This window comes from Silurus meridionalis, chromosome 2 (genome assembly GCF_014805685.1).
Source record: "Silurus meridionalis isolate SWU-2019-XX chromosome 2, ASM1480568v1, whole genome shotgun sequence".
Lineage (NCBI taxonomy): Eukaryota > Metazoa > Chordata > Actinopteri > Siluriformes > Siluridae > Silurus > Silurus meridionalis.
In genome coordinates, this window is record NC_060885.1 from 19771898 (window position 1) to 19798515 (window position 26618).

Sequence of the window (26618 nt, forward strand, 5' to 3'; positions counted from 1 at the left end):
ATATGCTGTGATATCTGGCACCAAGATGTTAGCAGCAGATCCTTTAAGTCCTGTAAGTTGCGAGGTAAGGCCTCCATGGATCAGACTTAGTTAGTCCAGCACATCCCACAGATTTTCGATTGGATTAAGATCTGGGGAATTTGGAGGCCAAGTTAAGACCTCAAAGTCATTGTTGTGCTCCTCAAACCATTCCCGAACCATTTTTGCTTTTTGGCAGGGCACGGTATCCTCAGCCACAGCCATCAGGGAATACCGTTTCCATAAAACAGATGTACCAGTGTGCAACAATGCTTAGGTATGTGGTAGGTTTCAAAGTATCATCCACATGAATGGACAGACTTATGGTTTGGCAGGAGAACATTTCCCAAAGCATCACACTGCCTCCACCGGCTCGCCTTCTTCCCAAAGTGCATCCTGGTGCCATGTGTTCCACAGGTAAGAGACGCACAAGCACACGGCCATCCACTTGACGTGAAAGACCATGCCACATACTTCCATACTTTCCGCCCCATATGCAACAAACTGCGATGCACTGTGTATTCTGACAACTTTCTATCAGAACCAACATTAACAACTTCTGTATATTCTTCTGTTTAATGATATGGGAGGCAAAACCTGGCCAGCCTAAACTTGAAAACCATATAACCTTATAAACTGTATGATTTGCCACTGAATGTTCCACATATTGTTCATAATAACTCTTTTTTTAAATACCACCATGAAGAAATCTTGGAAGCAACACAATAAGTTAAACCAATCATATTACTCAGTGCATTGAGAGCAAAAATGTAACACACAAAAGTTTGGTTAAAGCAATATCGCCGGAAACAGGGATTTGATCCCTGAACCACTCTTGGGTTAAAAAACAGCTTTCACACTCCATCAAATATACTGAGATCTCAGGGCAAGCGACCACGGTTCTCCAATGTAAAAAAATGAAAGAGGCTATTCTGCTATTTGACATGAGTTGGTGACAGTTCATCATGTATAAGTAAGGATTTTTATCTCATATCCTGCCCGTGCATAATCCCAATACCAGGCAGAGACGTGTCACTGTATTCTACTATCAGGTTCACAAATATGGGTACATCTGTCTGCAAAAAGTGGCAATAAACTTCTGTTTCCGAGCAATTTATTTAGTTGAGTTGCACTTTCCGGCATGAATGATATTTTATAGCTGTCTCAGAGGAAAGATTTATCCCATAAAATGATTCAGCAAACACACTGAAAGGCACTGTGGCACCGAGCTCTAAAGCCCCCTGTTTATTATGTTTGAACACTTCAGGGAACTCATAATTCTCATGCAAGGAGATGAATATGGCACGAGCCTTTACCAGCCGTACATGAGAAATTACAAAGAGAGAGAGAGAGAGAGAGAGAGAGAGAGAGAGAGAGAGAGAGAGAGAGAGAGAGGAAGCTAGAGAAATAGTTTGCCCTGCTAGGAAAAAAAAAAAAATCACTTGTGTTCTTTGAGGTGTTTTCAGGTGGTCTGTCTCTGCCTGGTTCTGTTACACAGTTGTTGTGATATGAAGCCCTCTGCTGAGAGGCAGATTAATATGAAAAATGCACAGAGGAGATCCACTTCATAACTTTCCTGGCTCTGCCAATGTGGATTACCCAGAGCGCCGTCTGTGTGACAAGAACTGATGGGACCTCAGTCCTGGCTCCAACTGCTCCGGTCTGCTTTTCATTACCCATGAGGAGGATGTGGGAGAAACCTTGTACCCCTACATGAATATCAAGTCAAACACTTCATCCAAGCACAACCTAGTTGACATTTCAGAGACATTCTACTTTTATGTACCTACCAAACATTATTTTGTTAAGGGAGTGGGAGCAGTTACTTCATCCTCGGCAAAATGTGTTTAAGATGCAGATGTCAGTGAAACATCCATGGAGCTGAGTCCTGACCAACTGATGTCTGCAGAAAAGTGTTTGTACAGGTTGCCAAAGTATTGTCAAAGTGTTTTGACAGATATGGCTTGTTAAACGCAATACTTTAACAACATTCATGGTACTTCAGAAGACACCGAGGAAAAAAAAAAATGCAGCCTACACACAACCACATGTATTTTTCCAAAAGATGGCCAGTCACTCGATGCGGTTTCACGCCATCACATTCCACGTCCTATAAATCCTCTAAGAGAATTATCACATTATAGCATTCCTGCACGCCCAATTGAACCCCCAAACAAAAAAATTCTTAAGGCTTTCCAAGTACCTTTTCTTAGCTCTAGAGAGGGATCCTAACTAGAGCTCATTCCCTTGTTTTCCACACGTACTTGTTTAAACCCTTTATTTAGAACACTCACTCTCAAGAAATCCAATAAAAAAGCATTCCCAATTATGTTGTCCTCATAACTACAGCTTGCAAAATGACCTTCCCGCTTTGCAACACACATCAGCGATGCAGAGACACCAACAGGAGCGAGACAGCTCATTTTCAACCACTTCCATTAATACATAGTTTTGGGGCCACTGGAGCATGCTGGAAAGGGAAAAATCAATGCAGGAGAGAAAGGGATTTGCAACAGGCTATAATAAATGTCTCCTCGTGCTAAAGTGCGCACACGCTAAATATTTCAATACGCTCAAAAGGCGAGAGCGTCATTTTCAACCAGGAGGATTTGTGTCAAGGCAAAGTAAAAGTATGACCATAATGGTTAAAAAAAAAAAAAGATTATAAATAAAATAAAAGATGCTTTGTCTTAAGCAATCTGGGCTTCGAAGTCTCTGGATAGAATTTGAAAGTCTTGGAAAAGGTCAAAATGTTCAAACGTTATGGTATTCATATTGTATTAAAGTGTGCTGGAGCTTGATGCAAACCATGTGGTGTTCCAGCATGTAATGCCATAATGTCATGATTGAAAAGCAGCTTCAATCGTGGTCACACTCAATTTTAATGCGATTCAAAGCCCTGAAAAAGTTCACAGAGACCTCTAAAATATTATGATTAACCATTTCACTGACACACACACAAAGGAACCACTTTACCCGAAACATTAGACCGTTAGAGCTCTCGAAGCTTTTTGAGCAAATGACCCTAAATGGATATTATGATTTTTCTCTGACCCCAAGCCTTGACCACCCTACATTTGAACCTTCTATTACGTCATGAACATATGCATTATATAAGTGACAAAATGTCAAAAGGAATATTAATTGTACTGCTTTTCCTGTCTCATGGGAAATGCGAGAATGCACTTCTTGACACGTTAAGGTGTGTTCCGATAGAAATATAATGTACACCATTGTGGTGAGATATGGCGCCAACCATAAGGCAGAGAGGCCTGTTTTACCTAACACTTGACTTCACATGCATGTGCAGAAGCCTCGTTCATGCATTCACCTGCCGATTATGGACATCTGGAGGGTTAAATGCCACATTCGCTCGATTGTACGTCAAAGCAAAAACATTTCTCTCAGTCAGGTTTAGAAGTCGAACCCTAAAATGTTTAGTGTATTCATGCACAGAAATGCTAAACCCACTGACAAGCTGTATTAAGACTTTCCCGTCACCCTGACTGTTGTCATGGGCTGCATCTCAAGTTGGGAACTCTGATCTTATATTTAATAGTATTTATGAATCTATTGGAAGACTGGAAGGCAGAGCGGATCTTTCTGTAGGGTTGAAGGGTACCACAAAAAAAATAGCTGCAATTGGATAACTAGTAACTTAGATAACTCACTAAGGAAAAGTCAGAGGCACACAATTATACAGGATGTCTTTGGATACGTTGACGTACATTTTTCCATCACTTGAACAAGGAGACCCAAAGTTGTTCCAGCATGACGATGCCCCTACGCACAAAGCGAGCTTCATGAGCATATCGTTTGCATGGTTTGGAGACGAAGATATTGAGTGGCCTGCTATAGAGCTCTGACCTCAACCCAATTAAACACCTTTGGGATGAATGTGAACGCTGACTGCACCCCAGGCCTCCTCACCTCACCTCACCTCACCAGACCAGACACTCATTGTGTTTGCATGAGCACAAATATTCACAAGCACACTCCAAAATCGAGTAGAACATCTTTCCAGAAGAGTGGCAGTTTTTAAGATAAGATATAAGATAAGATATACCTTTATGCATCCCACAGTGGGGAAAGTTCTCTGTAACAGCAGCAAAGAAAAAGAAATGTGCAAATATGTAAAAAACAAACAAACAAAAAAAAAATCACAGCAAACAGGAATTAAATGTGGACTGGGATGTTCAAAAAGCACATACTTATCTTAAAGTCATGTGTCCACAAGCTTTTGTCCATATAGTAAACAGTTAGACAATGACACCATCGTAACTTAAAAATAAGTCGAGACGTGGCCTAGCCTAACCAGGAGTCTTAAAGAATAGTGATCAGTACGGGGTAGTACAAAATTTTGCAAACTTTACAGCGGTGTAAATTGCTTTGCTTTGCTAAATTTTGGCCTTACCATTTTTTCGTATCGCTATCATTATTATAAGATCGTAAAATCATATGTTGAATGCTAGTTTGTTAAGCAGAGACAGATGGAAAAGGTTTCTATTGATAAACGAATATGTTAGTGTTGCGTGTCAAGTTAGTGGAAAAACTAAATTAGCAAAAATGTTATAACTAAAATATTCTCTACACAAATAAAAAAAGCTACATGTCACCTGGTGCCGTCATTATAATAAATGTAATCAGCCTGCAGAATCACAGTTTTAATTGGTCTGCATTCTGGTTTCTTCCAACAGGCTATAAGTGAAGACACAACGCATCCAATGGTAACAGGAGAAACCTTGCGCAGCATCTCTCATTTCCTGATCACATATTTTTTTGTGGAGATAAATGGAAGTGCATCTTTTCTGTGAGACACGATGGACGTCATTGAAGGGGGTTGGAGGGTTTGGGAGGTATTTTTGCTCCCTAATAATCATCATCGTTGTTCCTGGCAGTTTTCATAACAAAGCCATGCCCATTCATTAGGCGCACATTGAACATGCTTTCATTTTATTACACAGAAAGAACAGTGCTTTCGAAAGGAAATGTAGCACGAGTTGCAGAGTGTGGTCTGGCCTGCGTTTTTTTTATTATTAAACTACATGCTTAATGCCCAAAATGTACACTTTCTTTAGTGTATAAATAAAAGTTTGTAACACCGTTTCAGATTGACGGTGATTTCTGCTTCATTTCGAAATAGGACTCTGACTGCTCTACAGCTGTGCAGTGTGCTGAAGATGAATAGGAAATTTGTGAAAATTAAAGTGCTAATTACAGGCTGCTGTAACATGGTTAAAACCAGCGTGTCTTTCAGTGTAAGACACCCCGCTGGATGGAACATAAAAGCAAACACAAATAACTAATTATGCCATCATCTTCAGGCGGCTGTGCTCGGTGTTGGCTTGTCTCTGCCGCTTGTTAATTGGTGACCTGCACTATTGGTCAGTAGACAATCGGCGCGATGATGAAGCCAATTAGAGCTGGGGAGTACACATGGCCCACAGAGCTTGTTGTGGCTGCCACATCATGTCTTATCTAATACAAAACAAACGCTGGGGAAGTACTGGCATGACAGTCGTAATGGGCACGAGCACAAGATTCTCTGATGTGGCCAACTTTCCCGATCTGCCTCTTAAAAAGGACCTCACAAAGACACCTATTGTGCAGAGGAGAGCTGCCTTTACAGCTTTGAAGCGGATTTTAATCCAGTTAAGTGCAAAGCGCTGTGCAAAGACCTGACATAGTTTTCTTATATATCTGCTTCTCCTGAGGTGTGTTGTTCAAATGGCTTAAAAAAAAACCCCATGGCTCGCTCCAAGTAGATTTACTGCTTTGTTGTGTTTCAAGCGCGTTGCGTTTTATTTATTTGATTGTGAGGTCCCGACAACACACATTTCATAAAGCTGAAAATCCACCCTGTGTGTCCAGGAGTGGTTTATGTTATTCCAGTGGAACAGTTACAGCACACATCATTCCCTAATTTGTGACTAACCAACTCCAAACATGCCAGAGTCAGACTCACTCATCACCATGATTTGCCTTTCGCTTTGGCGACTTTACTGCTGAATAAAATAAGCGAATTCAACATCTTGAAACCAGACAATAACTGCTCGCCTCACTGTGATGATGAATGATCCGCTCCTTTTGCACTTGAGGAAATCCCGTGTTGAATCATGAGAGCAGCCGCTGTCAGGAGACCGCTTTGTTCTTGCCAAAGCTACCACCATATTTACCTCTCAAATCCAGCGTGCAGCTCTGGGGATGGTGCAGCGATAAAGCCGAAACCACAACGTAAATATTTTAAGACTGCACAATTACATGGAATCAAATCTTAGTGAAGTTGTTCGCTTATATACCCTGGAGCAGAAGGGGAGGGAGTGCAAAATAAAAGAAAACACGATTTGAAAATAGTTTCTGAAAGGGGGAAAAATATCCGGGAAAAAAAACACGTGTGGGAGGAAAGAGGGTGCGCGTAAAGTGACTGGCCGTATGATGATGTCCAGCATATCCAATGTGAGGCCTACATGCTGCTTTGAAAGAGAACAGGACAGGAGAAGAGTCTTCAAAGAGTCTTCCCCAAGCAGATGACATTAAGGTAGAGTGGGGTGTATATTAATCCAGTCTCACACATGTTAAATATATGTTGTAAAAATTTGCTGAAACATTTGTGATGATTCTGCTATAAACTTGGTAGTAAACCTTGTATATGTTTCGAAAAAGTAGTTAGAGAGATGTTATGTAGCACAGATACAATGCTGTTTAATGGGGAGCAGAAATCAGCTCAAGCCAGTGTAGAGTTAGTGGACGTGGCAAACATTGGAGTCCAAGCAGTAATGCACTTACACAAAGCCGCTGGAAGTTTCAGTAGAGATTGTACAGATTTGGCTAGGCTAGTTAGAAATCTACGTGGTGGCTGAAGCTTTGGAATCCTATCCATCTGAGGCAACGCCAATTCAAAGGACAATTTGGAAAACAATTCCTTGTAATCAATGAAGATCAAATGTTAATTATAAGATCAGATTGGAAATGATTTTTCCTTTAAATAGGAGTGATTGTGCTTTCTTATACTCACTCGGATGGGCAGGCAGAAAAAGGAAAGACAGACAAACAGGAAAAGAGGTCGTGCCAATATAAGAGAAAGCGCCAGCAATTGTTTGAGTTTTGTCTTCAGACAATGAAGCAAAAGTCTAATGATCTTCCAGCTGCTTAGATGTAATCCTCACGATGTAATTAATTTTGCACATTTAATTCTGCCCTAAGGCACAGCATGGGCATCAGGGATGCTCTGTTATTGTAATGAAAATGAAAATAAGCCATCACGGACCTGCTCGGTTTTAGGCTTGACCACTTTCATGAATGCGCCGCGGGCCTCAGCCTCCAGATGTTCTCTCTGAGTCACTCTCCTGCTGTCCAGGAACTTCAGGTTCCTCAGTTTATGCAGCACAAAGTACCTGCATTAAAAACAGTCAACGACACAGCTTTTAAAATCTTTGCCATTTAACAATACAAAAATATACAAATGTTAAAAATCCTAAGCATTAATGGCACTCAACACCGAGCGCGATACATTTCCAAGCGTCCGATTCCGGTTTGACCGTTTTATTAACAGCATTCAAACAATAAAAACCTGTTTACTTAGTGTTAATTTAACAGTGCTGATATTTGCAAAGGGAAAAATTCCCCTTCACAGTAGATACATTAAAAAAAAAAAAAAAAAAAAGCGTATATAAATAGATTGGAAAATAAAATACATAGGCCTCATCTGTCAAGCTGTCATTGCTGTAACATTACAGATGTCTTTTTAAGCTTTCACACACTCTCTATCTTTCATTCAGAGGCAGAAAGTGACATGAGATAATAATACAAATATGGAGATGACAACAGAATCTTTCACAGGCTGACTGGAATGGTGGAAGCGACATGTCAAGATTAAGCTTTAGAAAGAGAAAGAGAGAAAGAGAGAGCGAGAGAAAGAGAGAGGGGTGTGAGCAGATGTGTATATGGGCAGCAAACAGATCCAAACTGAGCTCTCATGCACAAGCCAGTGGCGAACTGATGATAATGACGGCGACGATGATGATGATGATGATGTTGACATTGACGGAAAAAGATAGCAACCCCATGCTACATGTTCATTACAGTTGCCTCAAAGAAAACAGAATTTCAGAGTGATCTTATTAAGATATGTTTGGAGCAAAATTTATGTGTTGCCTGTCAACACTGAGGATAAATATTTATTTGCTTGTGCAGTACATACGAAATATGCCGCTCTAGTTATCCTTACACGTGAAAACAGCATACACGTTCATTAAAGACTCATTAGGTGACTTATTTTATTTATTTAGCATTAGTTTGGTACTGTTGTGTAAGTGTTGAAACAGATGGCTGGTGCAATCTCAAATTTAGCTGCAGATTAAAACCCACAATAAGTTTTTTAAATGAAATGAAATGGCCCTTATGCAATAACAATAAAGTGCTGACGGGCTGCTGGGAAGAAATAAAATCTCGAGCCTTTTACTCAAACAGTGATTACGAGAAGGAAAAATAGTAGTAAAATAATGCGCTGTAAGCTTGTCAGACATAAAATCTGCATCATGGTCAAACTGATGTATTACTCCGTGACACATTATGAATATTACATCACAGATCTGCCAGTCAACAAGAGAACGGCCGTCCCCCGCACTAATTGAAGCATGGGGGCGTCTTTTAGGTTCATCTGTAAGGTAAATGATTCATACCCAACACAGTGTCAGATTAAATGCTCCTAAGACTGGCACAGACAAAAAAAGGTATTCTTTTCACTCCTTTTCTCTCTTCTCTCTCTCTCTCTCTCTCTCTCTCTCTCTGTGTCTCTCTCACCATAGCCGACAGGATTTCATGTTGAAAAGCTGACAAATGGTGGTAACATAGCGTAGCATTGCTCTCCCATGGGCCCGAGCTTGATAATGAATGCACCGTTTCATCTTTGTAAGAAACGATAGCAAACACTCGTTGGCGGTTATCACAATTCACACATGAAATCGATTTTGCAACTCATGCCAACGGAGGAAAGAAAGGTGAGCTTGAGTACCTTTAAGAGAAATGAGCTAATATCTTTTGCCTGTGCTGGCTAGTTTCACTTACGACATTGTGCAACATCCATTTCTGCTCCGAAAAGTTTTTAGAAGACGTGCAGTTCGAAAAAATAAGCTGGGGGAGGTTCAGTAAAAAAACATCAGGTATAAGATCTATATCTATTACTATACATGACTATTATAATACATTGTTTTCCCCCTATTTCACATAACACAGAAAAACTCAAATCGGAGCCGGATAAAATACTTACAGGTGAAAATCGGGCTACAATATCATGCGAAAGAACGAGTCATTCGGTTTTGTGGAATATTTCTGTATTTGGAATGTCAGTCATTTTTTCACAAATCCTTAATAATAATAATCCAGAATAAGGGTTAGAATATTAGTGTGGAAATGAGTTTTTATTACATAAACCCATTCCAATATATATTTATACATATGAATTTCTTAACAGTCTTGAAAGCTTAGAAAGACAAATTTATTTTTTGGTTAATATGTTTAAGATCAGGTTTTATTGTATGTATAGTTTTTATTAGTTTAGCTCAGAGTGTGTGTTTGTGTGTGTGTGTGTGTGTGTGTGTGTGTGTGTGTGTGTGTGTGTGTGTGTGTGTGTTTTGCCACAAACCTGTATCTCTGGTAATCGTCTTCATCTTTATCCAAGCTGACCAGCTGATTTGGACAGGCCTCATTTCCCAGCAGGCTCAAGTACTCCAGAGCTGGTGTCACTTCCTGCAAATGCTCAAGCAAGGCGTCAATGTCTGAGAGGTATCAAAGCGCACAAGTCAAGGAATTCAAACTTTTTTTTTCACACCTGTTTCTGTTCCCCTCAAATTACATCCTTGAAGCTCATTCAACAACCAGTGCATTTAAAGATGTAAGATCAGCTGTATATTTTAAGGGTGAGAATTTGGCCTGTGTCACATTTGGCTGTCCCCATCCTATATTTTTCTCTCCTTGTCCTAGGTGGTTTGGTGCAGAACATTAAAACTTTGACAAAATGATGGATGCCCTGTGGGTAAAATAAAAAGGGGGGGGTTAGTGACTTTCTTCTCTTCCCACCATGCAGGGAAACAAACAGCCACTTCACAGCGCATTCATCACTATTACATTCACTTCATTGAAAAATGGAGCCGGAATGTGTCAAAATACAACTGCACTAATGCAGCACTCAAATTTCAATGGCAGCGGGCCACTATGGGGTGTAAATAATTGGCCCATTAGCATGTGCAGACCACTTCACAGCACAACTCAGGTTTGAGCTGCTGACACTCAGCTGGAGGAGAGCTGCCTGTAATGGTGGAACAAAGTATGAAGCGGTGTCATTACAGTGTGCCTCAAAACGGTTCAGGGAGAGAAAAAAAACAGTGCAAACAAACAAAAGAAGAAATTTAGCAATGTATTCTGACTAATCAAATTTTCCAACACTCGCTGTAATCCTGAAACACATTTTTGTGTTTGTAAATTTCCTAAACTTTTCTCTCGGTGAATTTCACAATTCCAAGTGGCTTAAAACCAGTAGTACAACACAAATGTATAACTGTTTGAATCAATGTGTATTTCCTGTTTCTATTGTAATGCTGAAGCCACAAAAAAAACTGAATTCTGGACTTGTATTTGCACAGCTGCCATTTAAATAAATAAAAAATAATAACCGTGGCATATATCTTAATATCTGACTACTTGAAACACTAAAATGTACCGGAAGAAGGCCATTACACAGTCATAACGCTCTCTTCCACTAGAGGTCGCCGTGGCACAAAGTCAGCTTCAGTGTATTAGCTTCTATGTCCCAGCCTCGCTCAGTCTAAGAGGATCTCAATTTAATACAATAACACCATTTAAAGAGCATTTAGGGCTGAAGTGTGCAAAGGAGAGATCCTAAACTGTATGACGAGCATGCAGCCACAGAGTTCTCACTTACTAAACCTCGCCGTTTCACTGCGCTGTAAATCATGGGATGGCACACAAAAGCAGCGCCGGGCTGAAAGGATATTTGGTTCTTATTGAGTGTTAGGGTATGGAGCTGCGGTAACCTGGGCAACCGGAGGTCATTTCCGAGAAGATTGTTGTCCACAATCAGCTCTTCCAGTTGGCTGAACGCTTTCAGGCCTGTCAGTGACCTGCAATGATAAGGCACAAGAGGAAAAATGATATGGCCCTAAATCTGGGCGGCCATTATGTGCAGAAATAAATATTTCAGCCAGTCTCTTTCACAAGCCGGAATAGTTCGAGCTTGGGCCTGTCAGTAGAGTGAATGACAAGAATTAGTGGCGCTAAGATCCCCTGGCATGGCGCGGCCTCCTTCGAACACTGGCAGTATGAGTGATGAGGGTCACTCGTGAGTAGCCAGGATTCAAAACAAAAGGGCTTCAGAAATGCAGTGTGCGGGATGAATTTGTCAATGTCTTGTGCCTTCAGGCACCCAGCTTTGCCTGACCCTAACCCTCCATTCCCAAGATAAATAACTCTGTCACAGTTCACCTTCACTCCCCCGACACAAATTTAACTTGTCATCCATCATTTTCCCAGCGCAACTATAAAAGCCGACACAAACGGAATGAGTACAACTTCCACTACTCCACCATGATGAGCACGTTCGGAGTATGAAACAACAGTTTTTTTTTTTTGATAGGAGAAAAGTTTGATGTTAGCTTTTTATTCAGCAGCATGACTTCTAATCCCTTACCACACACTCCATACAATCCCCAAGGACTTTGGTGCTACATGGCTCCCTCCCCCCAGCCTTGCTCTGGCATAAACATGATGGAGGGTGGTGTTCAGGGTAATGTTAGGGCCTTCCAAAGTTCACCGTGCGGATGGTGCACAAAGCCGGGGTGTGTGTTTCTAATCCCTCAAATGGCAAAGGCTGACATCCTACAATGTTAATGTGTCCACCTTCAGTTAACTGACATTTAGCTCTGTCAGCTCACCTTGGAACAAGAACAACTCAATAGCAATTGAGACGTCGGGCTTTCGCTTCCTTTTCAACTAGAAGACACGCAGTAATCAAATGAAGCTTCAATGACGGGACAGCACGCTTTGCATTTTCTATCTGCTGCTTTTCAACCCCGAATAGAAGGAAGAAATATAACTGGCAATATCTCACGGGCAAATTGGAGAGGAGTTGAGGACGTGTTATTTATGCAAATGCTTAAAATCTATCTAAATTGCAGCCATAATTAGACATTTTTAATCTTTCTTCAATGTCAATGTCAATGTGAGGGCATCACTGAAGTGGATCAGTAAAAAAAACAACAAAAAAGATTAGGGAGACACAAGCACCCATACAGAAAGACTAATGCAGAGACAAAGAGAAAAAAGGATTTAACAGGGAGTCACTCTACACATTATTACAAATGTGTGTGTGTGTGTGTGTGTGTGTGTGTTTGTGTCTCACTCTATATGTGAAAAGCAATGCCACTTGTTTGCCAGGTCAGTAAATAAAATCTGGGCTCCTGCTCGTCTCCACCTGTCTGCCTTGGCTAGTCTGCGGCATGTGTAATGTTATTAGCTGCTTGGTTAAGAAGTGTGTGTGTGTGTGGCATTGGGGTGGTGTGTGTGTGTGGGGGGGGTGCTTATTAATTGTTGTTTTCATGTCACCACTGTTGTGTGCACTCTGTGATTTAATCAGTTAAATTCACAGCCAAGGGAGAGACCCGAATCGCATTCACAACAACATGGGGGGATTGAGCCGTAATAGCCTCAGGCCTCTGAGCACTCCGAGTAAATTTCACCTAAACATTCAGGACCATCATAATCCATAATCCATTAATCCATTTGTAATGTATAAACTGAGTAAACTTTTTAACAGTTGTACAGTTAATTGCGCAACGGAGTCACCCAGCCTCTGTTTTGAACTATGCTAATGGGAAAAAGTGGATTTGGATTTCTCTAGAGGGGGGATCTGAACACAGAACACACATGCTCTCTCTCTCTCTCTCTCTCTCTCTCTCACACACACACACACACACACACACACACACACACACACACACACACACACACACACACACACACACACACATATACAGGTTGCAACCTTTCTCATTTGTACATCTCTCCCATGGGAGAAGTGGCTTGCACATTTTCACCATCTTCAGTCCCAATAAAATTACACAAGCTGTGGCTGTTTGGAGTCTGAGAAAGAGAGAAAGAAAGAGAGAAAGAGAGAAAGAAAGAAACTTTACTGTTGTAAAGAGTGATTTTTCGAGTTGCCATAGCATTTATTTTTTAAGCTCAACCCATCTTGACCATTCTCCTCAAATCTCACAAGGCATGGTTGTTTTTTTCTGTGTAATCTCTAGTGAATGTAGCATGTGAAAATCTCGGCCATTTTTGAAAGACCTAATACAGATAATTTTTTTATTTATGACATACACTCCGTTTAGGGCACAATTTGCACATTATACAAATTCTACTGTTTATATTTTAATGTTGTTTTTTTTTTGTTTTTCATTGAAAGGCAAGTGCAAGTATATATACGCAACTTTCCATTGCCATGTGGTCATGGCACATTGAGCTCCACTGGTCCTTTAAAACTTTTGACATGCAAAGTTTCTTTTTAAAGGCAGGGCCTTTTAAACAAATTACTATGCTGCCTGTCCTCAAAGGAAGCCAAATAACAGGACAGGAGCACAGACAATGACACAGAGATGGCCTGACAGAGATGGATGGATCGATAGAGAAATACTAATGCAGACACGCTGATTGATAAACTGCTACTGACAAGAGGGGGGGAAACACTCTGTGATTATTGGTTGAAATGTCAGTCACTGCAACCATTAGTCTGTGGGTATCTCAGTTCACATGACCGGGCTAAAGGGGAACGAAAGAGATAGAAAGAGAGAGAGAGAGAGAGAGAGAGAGAGGGGGAGAGAGAGAGAGAGAGAGGGGGAGAGAGAGAGAGAGAGAGAGAGAGAGAAAGAGAGAGAGAGAGAGAGAGAGAGAGAGAGAGAGAGAGAGAGAGAGAGAGAGAGAGAAGGGTATTGTATTACTGTTATTACACAGGACTACACCTGCTGAACCTTTAACAATAAACCTTAGCAAACAATGCTAAGCACAAACAGTGCATTTCAACACTGACACTTATAAAGACGGCTGATCTAAAAGTCAAAGATAACTCAGTAAATCATACATTTTCTTCTACTTTTAAAAACATGAATTTTAGCATAACACAGATTGCCTTCAATAAAAAACTCACTTTTTATATCTCTGCCTTTGATATTTCCCTTTGCCAGGGCCATTAATTCCCCTGTTTGTGCTCTAGTTTTAAAGGGTCTTTTTCTTTTTCTCCCAGCAGCTATTTAAGTCCCTAGTGTCTTTGCCCTGACAGTGCTGCTATGCTCATTCTTTGATTATCAGTCTTCTTCACATCCACATAACTCCACTAAGCTATTGCATGTGTCTTAAACCCCAAAGCCAAAGTCTCGAATCTCCCATGTCTAAAGCATACTCCATAGCATACATGAGTTATAAAGAACACCTGACTAGCTCAACAACAAGTTTGGTTCAGTGTAGGCTCAGTCTCAGATGCTTTACCTATGGCCCATGAAGTGCATTGTACACTTCTATGTCTGCACACTGCAGAATTGCAAAAGGTCACAAAGTTTCACTTCTTATATACACATGCATTTTTAGTGATTTATAGTGAGAAAACCTTTGGACATCAGGTCTTAATTAGGAGTTTTATAGAAAAACCTGAATCTCTCCACAGGTTTGTTGGTGGACTGAAGAAGATCTATGAATAGTCAATTGCGCTGTCAGTCAAATGCTTCTAAAAGGAGGTGGTTCTTTGCCACAATTATTGATCAAAGGTACAAGAATCTCTGGTCAGGCCAAGATCTCCCATAAACAAAATGCTTAGTGAAAAGGTTTTTATTAACCTATTTACAATTTCCATGCCAAATATGTTTGATAGCTGCCTCAATAAAAACAAGACTCCGAATAAGGGGCTTTACTTTAAAAGTTCTCCAAAAGGCGTTGAACCAATGCAGTCTCCAAGATAGAAAAAAAAAATACAGCTTTTATTCCAAGAAGGCACCCGAGCCTCAAGAATGACAGCCAAATTGACACATTGTTAAGAGGGCAAAAGATAAATGTTTGATGAATTGGCCAATACATTTAGAGTGATGGGCATCATATGTGCATAATGAACTAGCTGGCAGTTCAGATTGCCAGCCAAGATAAGCAACCATAATGAATGAGAGATGAGTGTGGAGCTGTAAAAAGAGGAGTGCCTTTTATAAACTTGTTATAAATGTGGACATGACAAGATGGCAGATGGCACAAACTACTAAAACATCACATCTGCATCTAGGGGAAAAAAAATAATAATATATATATATATATATATATATATATATATATATATATATATATATATATATATATATATATATATATGATTTTACCTTGATAGAAAATAACATCTGATCGATGTATGCATTGTGTATATAAAAACAAAGATAAAATGAGACTGCAATATTTCTATGCCATTTAAATGTATTCATTTTCCATAAACCTTTTGCTCATCCAGCTTTAACCTGCATGCAGTCCTTAGTCTTCAAAATCATGATGGTCCTGGATGGTGCAGTGCTATAATACTTGGGAGCAGCAGTATTAGCCCATTATGTGGCTTAATCTCTCAGTTCCCCTGCAGGCTGACTCCTGATGTGTCAGGAACCCTCAGGTAACCCAATTTACAGATCACACAGGTAAAGAAATCAAAATGAGACACATGTCAGTTCACATTTGTTACAAACGCATAGACCAGCAGCCCTGCTGTGCAGGGATGTATCCCACTTGTTTGGTGTCTTTCCTGAAATTTACATTGTGTTATTTTTTATTAATGATTGTGTATATATTATTTAATTTAATTAAACCCATCATGGAATTCCATATATGAAATATCCAGTCACATGACCTTTAGAAGCCATGGTCATATAGGAATGTGCTGGTCATACACAAGGAGTCGAAGACTTAAGTCCAAAGGTTACGTCAATATTTATGTGAGGATAGTGTATTCAAAATCTAATTAAGCATGCCCATTGGCCCGTATATGGCCCATTGTGTCCAGTTCTCAGTTCCAGCTGGTTTTGGTTGAGTTGGATGGGGGTCTGAGACTGTGGTTGAAATGGCAGGTGAATTATAGACTGCCTTTCAAGATTCACAGCTCTTAGTGCTAGGAGGTTAATATTCTCACATGTCATTAGGTCCACTGGCTCCACTGATGGCTCATTGAATCAGGCAGCAAATGATTTCCTCCTGCAGCAGAGGACAGTGCACTTCAAAGAGAGAGGGGGCTGAGGTCAGAGCCGCTCTCCGCTGTGATTAATGGCCGGGGATCAGCCGAGGTTGGCCGTAAGGTAGGAATGTGACGGAGGCTTTTGACAGGCTTGACTTTTTAAGCCGGGTTTGACCTCTGGCCTTAGCAAACTTTGTTTCCAAGACAGGGGCTGACTGACCTGATGGGCCATGTCAGGGACACACAGGACCATGCAAACACAACTGTCGGACTAATCACTGGCATTACGGAGCACGGGAATTGTCTGTCTAATCTCCAGTGTTACTGAAACCCGGAGTAGTCCAGTTTGAACTTCTAAAAGACAAAGCCACCATAGAGAAGACAAAGTAGAGAGAATCGCCAGGAAGGTAAATATGTACATTACATTAAACACGTCATCTTCCTGGCACTGGATGCACTAACTCTTGGGTAAATATGACGGCTTTAATTTACACACTCACCAAGATGTTTAAAAGAAAAAAAAAAAACTGTATATATTCTATCCAGTGGTTTGGACCAATTGCACTATTGCAAGTAGAGAAACATTGTACACGATTCCTTTTCATGCCTCATGGCTTCTGTGGCCCTGCTGCAACCCAGTTCCTTTAAAACGACACCACTGACTGATTATACCTCGGCGCACAAAACAAATGCACTCTCCCTCTTGTACCACTACATTGAAAATCAATCCTATTCTTTACAGATGCTATTGCAGGCGTTCTGTCATTGTTTATCTCTGAGGGAAATGTATCTTAAGGCACATTTGCCGAAAGATTAATGAATTGCAAGAAGACTAATGACAAAAGTCAATACTGCAAAACAGACAAAATATTTGAATTATAATGTCTGACTGAACATAAATTCTGCTCTTAGTCTTGCTCTTGAAAGGAAAAAAAATCAATGTAAGTATACCCCAGAACCTCAAATGGATCCTGGCCTCTCGACAATATCTGGAGGTGAGTCGGTTGAACTCGGACATTGTGGTTCTGTATTCTTGAGCATCTATCTAACAGCAAATAATCACTACCTGGCTGTCACATTGTGGCAAATGATCGATGACACTTGATGGATGAGCCATGCCCATGCTTTGCATTAGACTCATCTTTTCTCACAGCCACATGAGACTAGCATGGTGTTCTTGTATTGTACCACACGGACAAACCTTTAATTGTCGCTATAAAAAGTAGAAAAGGTGTTTGAAAAGGTGGGGGGGTGGGAATCCACATGCCTGTGCTTTTCATTTGGACATTGAGAAAGGAAATAATTTTTCAATATTAGAGGGAAATGAATTCATCTGATGATCTAATTGGGAGTAGACTTGGGGCTTGAGCACGGCAGAGAGGATTATTGTCTACCACCTGCGCTGTCACTCTCTGGGGCCCCATTACAAGGTCCTTATTAGTTTTTACTCGGCAGATTAAAATGCGAGCGCCGCAATCTTTGATCTCTCACTTGCTGACACAAATCCTTTCAAGCCCCAACATTTTCTGCTGGGTAATTAGTGCTAATTAAAAGGTTTGAAGCAGTCAGTGAGCGCCGGCTCTTCCTTCGCCCCAAATTGCCATCACGTTATCGCCGCCTAACCCAAACTGCATTGTAAGCCATGCTGGCCTAGTTTTAGCGATTAGCACAGAAACTCTATAAACAACAACACTGGCTACTCGCATTAATTTGAGCCTAATTACAAATATTAATAGATATATAAATAGCCGAAAAAATAATATCTCGAGATACTGGATGAAAAAAATTGGGATTCAACAATCTGTAAGTACCCATTAATTAAATCTGGATCTAATTAAATATGGATTGGTTTGATTTAATTGCAGTGCTCTCCACATTGCCCCTTAAATATATGAGGCATATCCACCCCAATCTTTCATCAGCTTGTTATTATGTTATAATTAGCTGTCATTCCAATATATTATTATGCAGGCGGTAAAGTGTCAGGTACACAGACATCTTCTCTCTGATATGCAAGGAGAAGGGGGAAAAAATATCATTACACAGTGTTTCAAAATGATAATTACATAATCTTCGCAGTGGAACAACTTCGTGTGACAATTTGACACACATCCAAGCCACATCCCAAGAGATTCCATGTAACAAGACCCTTTTGTCTAAAACCTGATCAGGCCCCACAGTGTTGAGGAAGCGAGAATCTAAAGTTGTCATGAGTGAAATGAACATGCTACATTTTTTTTTTCTTTTTTCAAAGTCAGTGTAACCGATCTTGTAATCTTCTAAACAAGAGCGCGCCAACTATTAAGAACACTTCGTGTAATTTAAACGATTCAACCAACCATTTTTAAGAGAAGTCTTAGGGATGATAATAACAGCTTATGCCTAGTCATGCTTGAAGCACAGCTGTTCCTGCATTCCACACATATTAAAGGGGATGTGAAGATTTCACTTGTTTGAAGATGCCCTCTATGGCACACTGACATGACATTTTGAAAGAGACATGTGATGGCTGCTCTGTGCAGCATTAACTGACTTAACTTGATGGAAGAGGTGGTGCCTCTCTCTCTCTCTCTCTCTCTCTCTCTCTCTCTCCCTCACCCCCCGTCTCTCTGCTCCATTACCTTGGAAAAGCAGGACTCATTAGAGGAGGCAAGTCAAGTCAAATCTCAGAGTAATTCTATAGAGGTGAACTGCTGTCAACATCATTAACCATCATTTCCCCCAACTCACTTCATGACTTATGAAGTGTTCTTTATTGTGTAATGATCCAAATCTCTTACACAATCGTCCTCTTCAAAGGCCCCCCTGAGACCTACCACCCATGTAGCACACCGCCATGTCAGAGGCAAAGATCAAATACAGATCAGTAATTAAAGATTTTCGTTTCTTAAACACTCCTCAACTGTTTACTTCCTCTCTAAGGTGATACTGAGGTTGTTCCAGCACTCAAGCTCTATAATAATAGTAATAGTCTGGCGGTCATTTACAGCCACAGTGAAGCACACAGCAATGTATGAACCCCATTTTACATTTAGTCCCAATTTGCTATTACAAATAAACTCCACTCTTTTGTGAAGATGTTTCACTAGAGTTTGGAGTGTGCTTGTGGAGATTCAGCTACGAGGATGTTAGTAGAGTCAGCTACTGATGTATTATAAGGAGACCTAGTGTGCAGTCAGAGCACCAATTCATCCCAAAGTTGTTCAGTAGGGTTGAGGTCAAAGTTCAATCAAGATATTTCACTCTAACCCATGAAAAATATATCTTTTTGGCGCTTGATTTGTGCACAGGGGCATTGTCATGATGAAACAGGTTTGGGTTTCTAATTGTGTTTTTCACACCTAGTTGGTTTAACCCTTACAAACCCTCTCGGAGCGGTTCAGCGTGTATATGTGAACAAACAATGTGACCTCAGATCCCCCCTAAAAGAACCCAAAAGCGAACTGTATTCACCACAGCCATGTGATTACAACATGTGAAGACGCCATCTTGAATACCCAAAATCCACTGCTGCACAGAAAGCTGGGGTTTAAGTTCTTATAAAATTGTGGTGTGAACAAGAAAGGGTCTGAGATGTCTTCATTGCTGAAGAGGACTAAAAAAGAACTGTGTTCTCTTTTGAGTCCGCTAGATTTTGAACACCAAAAGAAATGAGGTCACTTTTGGCTGGTTCACTTGGGTTCTTTTAAAAATAAATGTGTGAAAACACCCTAAGTCATCCTATACACCCTATCCTGTGTGCCTCCAGCTTTGTGGTAACAGTAAAGTAATCAGCAGTTCCAATACTTTTGTCCATACTGAGTAGGTGTGTCTCAGTGATCTGTTATTTTATTAACCTCCAAACCAATAATTTGTCCAATCATTATTAAATGCAAGCTTTAAGTCAAAAAACAAAAAATCATGGAAAGAAAATATGGATTCAAGACATAATTGCAAGATATTAATTCTAAAAACAAAAATACCAATACGCTGAATTATTACAGGAGACACGAAATATCTAATCAGAGTCTAATGTGCTTCCAATTCTGCATATTACTGCATAAATACGGTAAATCTGATATTAGTCACCGCAAATTTGGTATATTTTAACAATAAAGCTTCCACACTCATTATAAAATAGCGCTTGAGCCAGCACATCCTATTATTTTGCATTCAATTAGTTTTATATCATGGTACATCAATTGCTCGTGCACATAACTTAATGAAGCTATGAGCTACTAAATCGAGGTCATGAAATGATAATCATTGTATAAGCTACTTTTTAATTACACATTTAGCTTTTGATTATCAAAGTAATCAGAGTAATCAAAATAATGCTAATAATACTGCTTGAAGGATAAGCTAACCATGCAATCAGCTGCTTTTCTTATGAATCCCTATCATTTAATTCATAAGTTTATCTAAAAAAAAATAAGAATTTCCAATGATAATGTGGAAGATGCTGATTCACTAATAGTGGAATTGTGTGCACCGCCATTTCTACTGCTCCTCAATCAAGCGGTCTAAGTTTAAGTTTAGAATCATGCACATTTGTGACGCCTCCATGTTTCTGGAAAACTCTGTGGTCATAACTTCCAGGTAACTTCTAAAGAGCGCTGGGGTATATAATTATAAAGTCTGAATATTGATGTATACAATTTCAGTATTAAATCCTGAATATCTCCACTTACCTCGACACACAATATGGCTTTATGTATCGCCAAGCAACAGGAGAAAGGTTGTCTAGGCTTACTAGTTAATGAAATTATAAGTAAAGGCTTAACAAATCCATATGGTCATAAATTGTTTCCCTACAGTGATGTTTTCTCTTATTGTTGTTGTTCTGCCATATATATTTGCAGTTTATTTTGTACTTTCAAGGTAAAAACATTTACATACCAAGGCTATAGCAGTCTATAAAGTTTAGTAATCTGTATGTGTGCGACCTTCAAGCATAATATTATTAACATTAACAGTGCTAGACTTGAGAACAGTAGCAACGCTGCCAATAATCCTGCTTTAGCTCTTAAACTGAGCTGGAGGAGGTCAAGAAGAGGAACATTCCAGGATAAGGTTGTTGTTCTGATTAATATTCACGCTTTTGTGTTTGTGTGTATGTGTATATATTTGCGTGTGTGTAGTCTGGACATTGTGTGTATAGGGTGTAGTCTCCCGGCGTATGTGGATGCTGAGACAGGGCGAGTGAAGACAGAGCAAAACAGATGAATAAACAACATCAATTACAGGCAAGCTTGACCTGTAAGCCCCCACACCATGGCCAGTGCCTCACACCCAGGGGTGGCAGATTGAAGCTGACATGCCTGGCGAGAAAACAGTGGGGTCTCACAAGGCCTCCCACTTGTGAGTATGGTGAGCAAGACAGTTACAGGGAAGCGAGAGAGAGGGAGTGAGAGAATGAGAGAGATGGACAGAGGCAGAGAACAGTGGGAGCTATGAATGAAAAATCAAGCATAATAGGTCCCGCTTTAGTTTAAAGTGAAACAAAATGGCTCAATTTGAGCTATTAGGCTGTCGAAAATTGGCCGTGCTGAGATAGAAGAGGAACATACGAGGGGACAAGTGAATCAAGCCCCTTATAAGTGCACTATAAAGGAAACAAAGCCGGATGTCCAACAGGCTTACCAGTGAACTTGGGCCAGGTTGGGTTCCCTTCAATGCCCCCACCAGTCTCTGCTTGCCCTGTAAAAAGCCCTGCTTTCCCTTCCATTCTCCTATTCTCCTCTCTTTTACTTTGTCTACAGACAATAGCAAAATAAACACAGAGATCATATTTGTTTTGCACACTGTGCTTTCTTCTAGTTAACCTATTAAAAACAGCATTGGCAGCGTAGCGGGAACACAGCAAGAGATGGAAAAGCATTCAGCATACACAATACGTGGACACTACGTGTCTGACAAAACAGATCTCACACCAGAGATGCTTAGGATTTATAAATATCTATTCAGGGATTAGTACATTATTTAAGCTCATCATTGCATATAAGCAAATAAACCCTTTAAACAAGCTAAAGACTATCCTGATCAACCCGGTGTAACTTGAGCATGCCCTATCTGATTTGTACCTTATTGATCAACCCACAGCATCTCTATAGCAACAGTAAAGACTCAAGCGTCCAAAAGGACATTTTAGGCAACAGGCATGTAGACTTGATGCGGACCATCATAACAACACACGTCAAACACTCCTAACAATAATAACTTACTTAAAAAAATTGACCTGCTACACTTAAATATCTAGAGATGTATATAGTATGCAATGTTATTTGTGAACTATCTGCATTAGGATTATGTGCATGCTGCATTGTGGGTACCACTGTAGGTAAATACTGTACATGGTACTGTGTAAATAGCTAAATTAATATAATGCCCATTTCATTATTAACTTTAAACACCGTTCCTAAATTTCATTAACTATATGAAACTAAATACAGTCGTGGGGATTTAAACTACAAACAATTCTTAACTCATATCACATCTCAATTACTGTTACTTTATTCATACACACATCATGTATTCAAATAATCACTGCAGGTTTTGTGGGTTATTCAACGTCAGCAACAATTTTAGCTTTACTTCTCAAGGGACAATACTTTAGAAATTAAACTTGGATATAGTAGTAGTCAGTGTGCAGTTTGTACAGCAGTACAGAATTAGTGTCCTCTGCAAAAAAATGTACATACAGCCATTTTTGACAAAATACCTGGCAACAAAAGTGAGTACACCCTAAGTGATAACAGCTGTACGCCGTGTAAACAAGCAAAGCCACACGTCCTAGTCATCATGTTTATGTTTTTGTCTGCTTGACACAATGTGTGTATCTTGTATTAGAACATTTTTTATGCTTAAAGTACAATTCTTTCATACTGACCACTGGATGTTTAACATGGCACCTCATGGCAAAGACTCTCTGAGGATTCGAGAATTAGATGACTATAAGAAGATCAGTAACACCCTAAAACTGAGTAACAGTACAGTGGCCAGGGTCATACAGAGGTTTTCTAAGACATGTTCAACTCAAAACAGGCCTCGCACAGTCCTCGTGCTGTGCATCAGGTGCAGAAACTGGCTTAAGAGTTTGCAGAAGGTCCCCTTCTGCTCAGACTATACGCCACACACTGCAACAAGTCGGTTTACATGGCCGTCTTCCCAGAAGGTAGCCTCTTCTAAAGCTGGCTCTAAAGAAACCAGGCAAACAGTTTGCTGAAGACGATCTGTCCGAGAGCATGGCAATGCCCTGGTGAGTACCAAGAAAATTGGTTCTTGTCAACAGTCAAGCATGGTGGTGGTAGCATAATGGTCTGGGTCTGCATGAGTGCTGCTGGCAATGAGGAGCTGTGGTTCACTAAGGAACACATGGATTCCAACATGTACTGCGACATTTTGAAGCGGAACATGATGTCCTCTCTTTAGAAACTGGCCCGAACAGCAGTTTTACAACATAATAATGACCCCAAACATACAACCAAGATGACAACTGCCTTGCTGAGGAAGATGAAGGTGAAGGTGATGGCGTGGCCAAGTATGTCTCCAAACCTGAACCCTATTGAGCACCTGTGGGGATTCTCAAGCAGAAGGTGGAGAGGCGTCATGTGTCTAACATCCAGCAGCTGATGTCATTATGGAGGAGTGAAAGAGGATCCCAGCAACAACCTGTACAGCTCTGGTGAATTCAATGCCCAGGAGGATTAAGGCAGTGCTACTGTAGATAACAGTGGTGCTCACACTAAATATTGATACTTTGGACACAGTTTTGACATGTTCACTTACAGTGTATTCACCTTTGTTGCTAGTTATTTAGACAATAATGGCTGTATGTTGTTGATTTTTAGAGGACAGTAAATCTGTACAAGCTGCACATTGACTAGAAATTAAACTTGGATATATTTTAGTGTATAGTAATGTCCCTTGAGAAGATATACTAAAATGTTTGCTTAAATGTGAGGGGTGTACTCACTTCTGAGAGATACTGTACATGCTATATAGAGCAAAATAATGTACAGTGGTAGAGACAGGGGTGAGTATGAAAAGAAAAAGTTTGTTTTGTATACCTAGCATATCCTCAATAAAAACCTGTTCCACAGTGCTCAGGACCTGGGTTCACCTTCCTACATGACAACAACCCTGAGCACACAAGATAGACAACACAGGAGTGGCTTAGGGACATCTCTGTGAATGTCCTAGCTTGGTCCAGCCAGAGTCTTGACTTGAACCCTATTGAACAGCTCTGGAGAGACCTGAAAATGGCTGTCCACTGACATTCCCATCCAACCTTATTCATTTTGAAAGGACTTGCCATGAAGAAAGGCAGAAATCCACGTGTGCAAAGACCCAGAAACACTTGAAGCTGGAATTGCTGGTAAGGTACTTCAACTAAGTACTGAGTAAAGGGTCGGAATGCTTATGTACGTGTGATATTTCAGGGTTGTTTTTTTATTTATTTTTTATTACAGAATTTCTGGAATTCTGTATTCACTTTGTTATTATTGGGTGCGAAGTGTAGATTAATAGGGGAAAAATCCATTTGAACAATCAGGCTGCAACATAACAAAATAACAAAAACAAAAAAAAAAATTTAAGTTGGTCTAAATGTGAAGGCACTGTATATATACGTATATGCCACAGTGAAAGCACCTTATAAGATGTTTGTGCATCAAATTATTAAGAAATTGATTTCAAATTTATCCACATCAAATTGTCCTATTCATAGCTATTAACAAATCCCCTCTATTGTATACCATGGTAGTGTTTAGCATTAAAGAACTGAGCCTTAATGTGAGCTAAACGTGTGTAGGCTTTGTGTATGTTACCTAATTAGTGTGTAAAAAGTATTGGTTTTAAATGTATACTGAAACACTACAAAACAAATGTTCAAGCAAAGGGTTACAACACTTACAGTGAGTTTCACATGCAATGATTTTTGCCATTAAAGTTTATAAATGGCAATCGTTTAAAACTACAACCTGCTACATAAACGGCACAGGGATGAATTGCTTCCTCTGTCCGCTATTGACATTAATATCACTTCTCACAGCAACTCACCTCTGAACTGGGGAAATGGGAAATGCATTTTTTTTCTTTGGCACATATAACAGTGCAGATAATGACAGACCTAAGGCCTTTGCTGTGCACTATACATGACAAAAAAGGGCCATCAGGATTTCAAGCAGGGTCATAAAGGATGTTGTAGTTGAAGAGAAAATCTCTTTGACATCAAATCAGATGCCAGCGGAGCTATCATAAAGTGTTTAACCTTGCTAAGAGCTCTGCGCACCTCTCTAATGGCACAGAGAAAGAGCAGCCTTTTCCAAACAATAGCGCTCTTCGCTGCTTCAGAGTGCGCGCGGCACAGCTCAAACACGTTTGTAATGGGGCCCTCTCTCCTTAGCAAATGGGAATCATTTTCATCGAGCTGACACACATTACAGCTGAGCATCCTAAAGAGAAGACACGATGCCTTGTGATTAATTTTACCGATGCTGAAATGGGATTTTCAGATGTACAGTTTTATTATAGAGCAACGTTAAGAGTCCATTTTTGCATGTACAGACTAATTTAATAATATGAGTAGTTTAATTCAAATTAAACGCCTGAAATCATAATAATAAAAAAAAAAAAAGATTTCACAGCAAGCGAACATATCTTGCAGGGTACAATGATTAATTACTTTAGCGAACAGCATTTTTGCAAATGAAAATCAAGTACACCTGCACCTCTGTCATTAAAACACACTTATGTGTTCATAGAAAGGGAACTACAGTTTACGATTTATTCAGTAAATAATTCATTCTTGCATATCATTTGATGCCCATCAAAATCCACTGCTTTGGTTTTCATATGGAAAACTGAATAGGAAACATATATCAGGCCCTTTCTGTATCTGTACACAAAAAAGCACAGCTACTCGTCCAAGGCGAGAAAAAAGGGGGCGATGGATAAAATCCGAAGTGACACAAGACAAGAAATTACCCCAAACCCCCCACCCCAACCCCCAACCACCACCCTACCCTCAAACCCCCACCCTTGCCCACATCTTCCGAAATGCAAATACACTCCTGCTCAGTTCACGCCATGAAACGCTGCCCTTGAAATGCTGAGTGACAGAGAGAATTATGGGTTATTGTACTGTCAAAATGCAAAGGCAGCTGTATGATGAGATACTGTGTTATTTAGACAATCAAAAACTTAAGGAACAAAATGACATACATGCCGAGCAAACCCCTAGCCAGACAGGCCTAGCGATCATCTCCTGAGGAACAAAAATTAAACACGGTATTTATAGAGAATAAAAGAAGGTATGGAAGAAAATAGATCTGAACGTCCGACGAGCTTTGTGTATTAC

The 26618-nt window shown here is 40.1% G+C and overlaps 1 protein-coding gene across 4 annotated transcripts in view; it reads right to left on the reverse strand.

Moving 5' to 3' along the window:
- lrmda (leucine rich melanocyte differentiation associated) overlaps window positions 1–26618 on the reverse strand; it is a 245806-nt gene that overhangs the window by 75461 nt on the left and 143727 nt on the right. For all 4 annotated transcript variants that reach the window (XM_046833916.1, XM_046833907.1, XM_046833925.1 and 1 more), the window contains 3 exons: window positions 11030–11156; window positions 9662–9801; window positions 7286–7412 (listed from right to left, as the gene is read on the reverse strand). In XM_046833916.1, the coding sequence (XP_046689872.1) occupies window positions 7286–7412; window positions 9662–9801; window positions 11030–11156 (394 nt within the window). The remainder of the gene's footprint in view (window positions 1–7285; window positions 7413–9661; window positions 9802–11029; window positions 11157–26618) is intronic.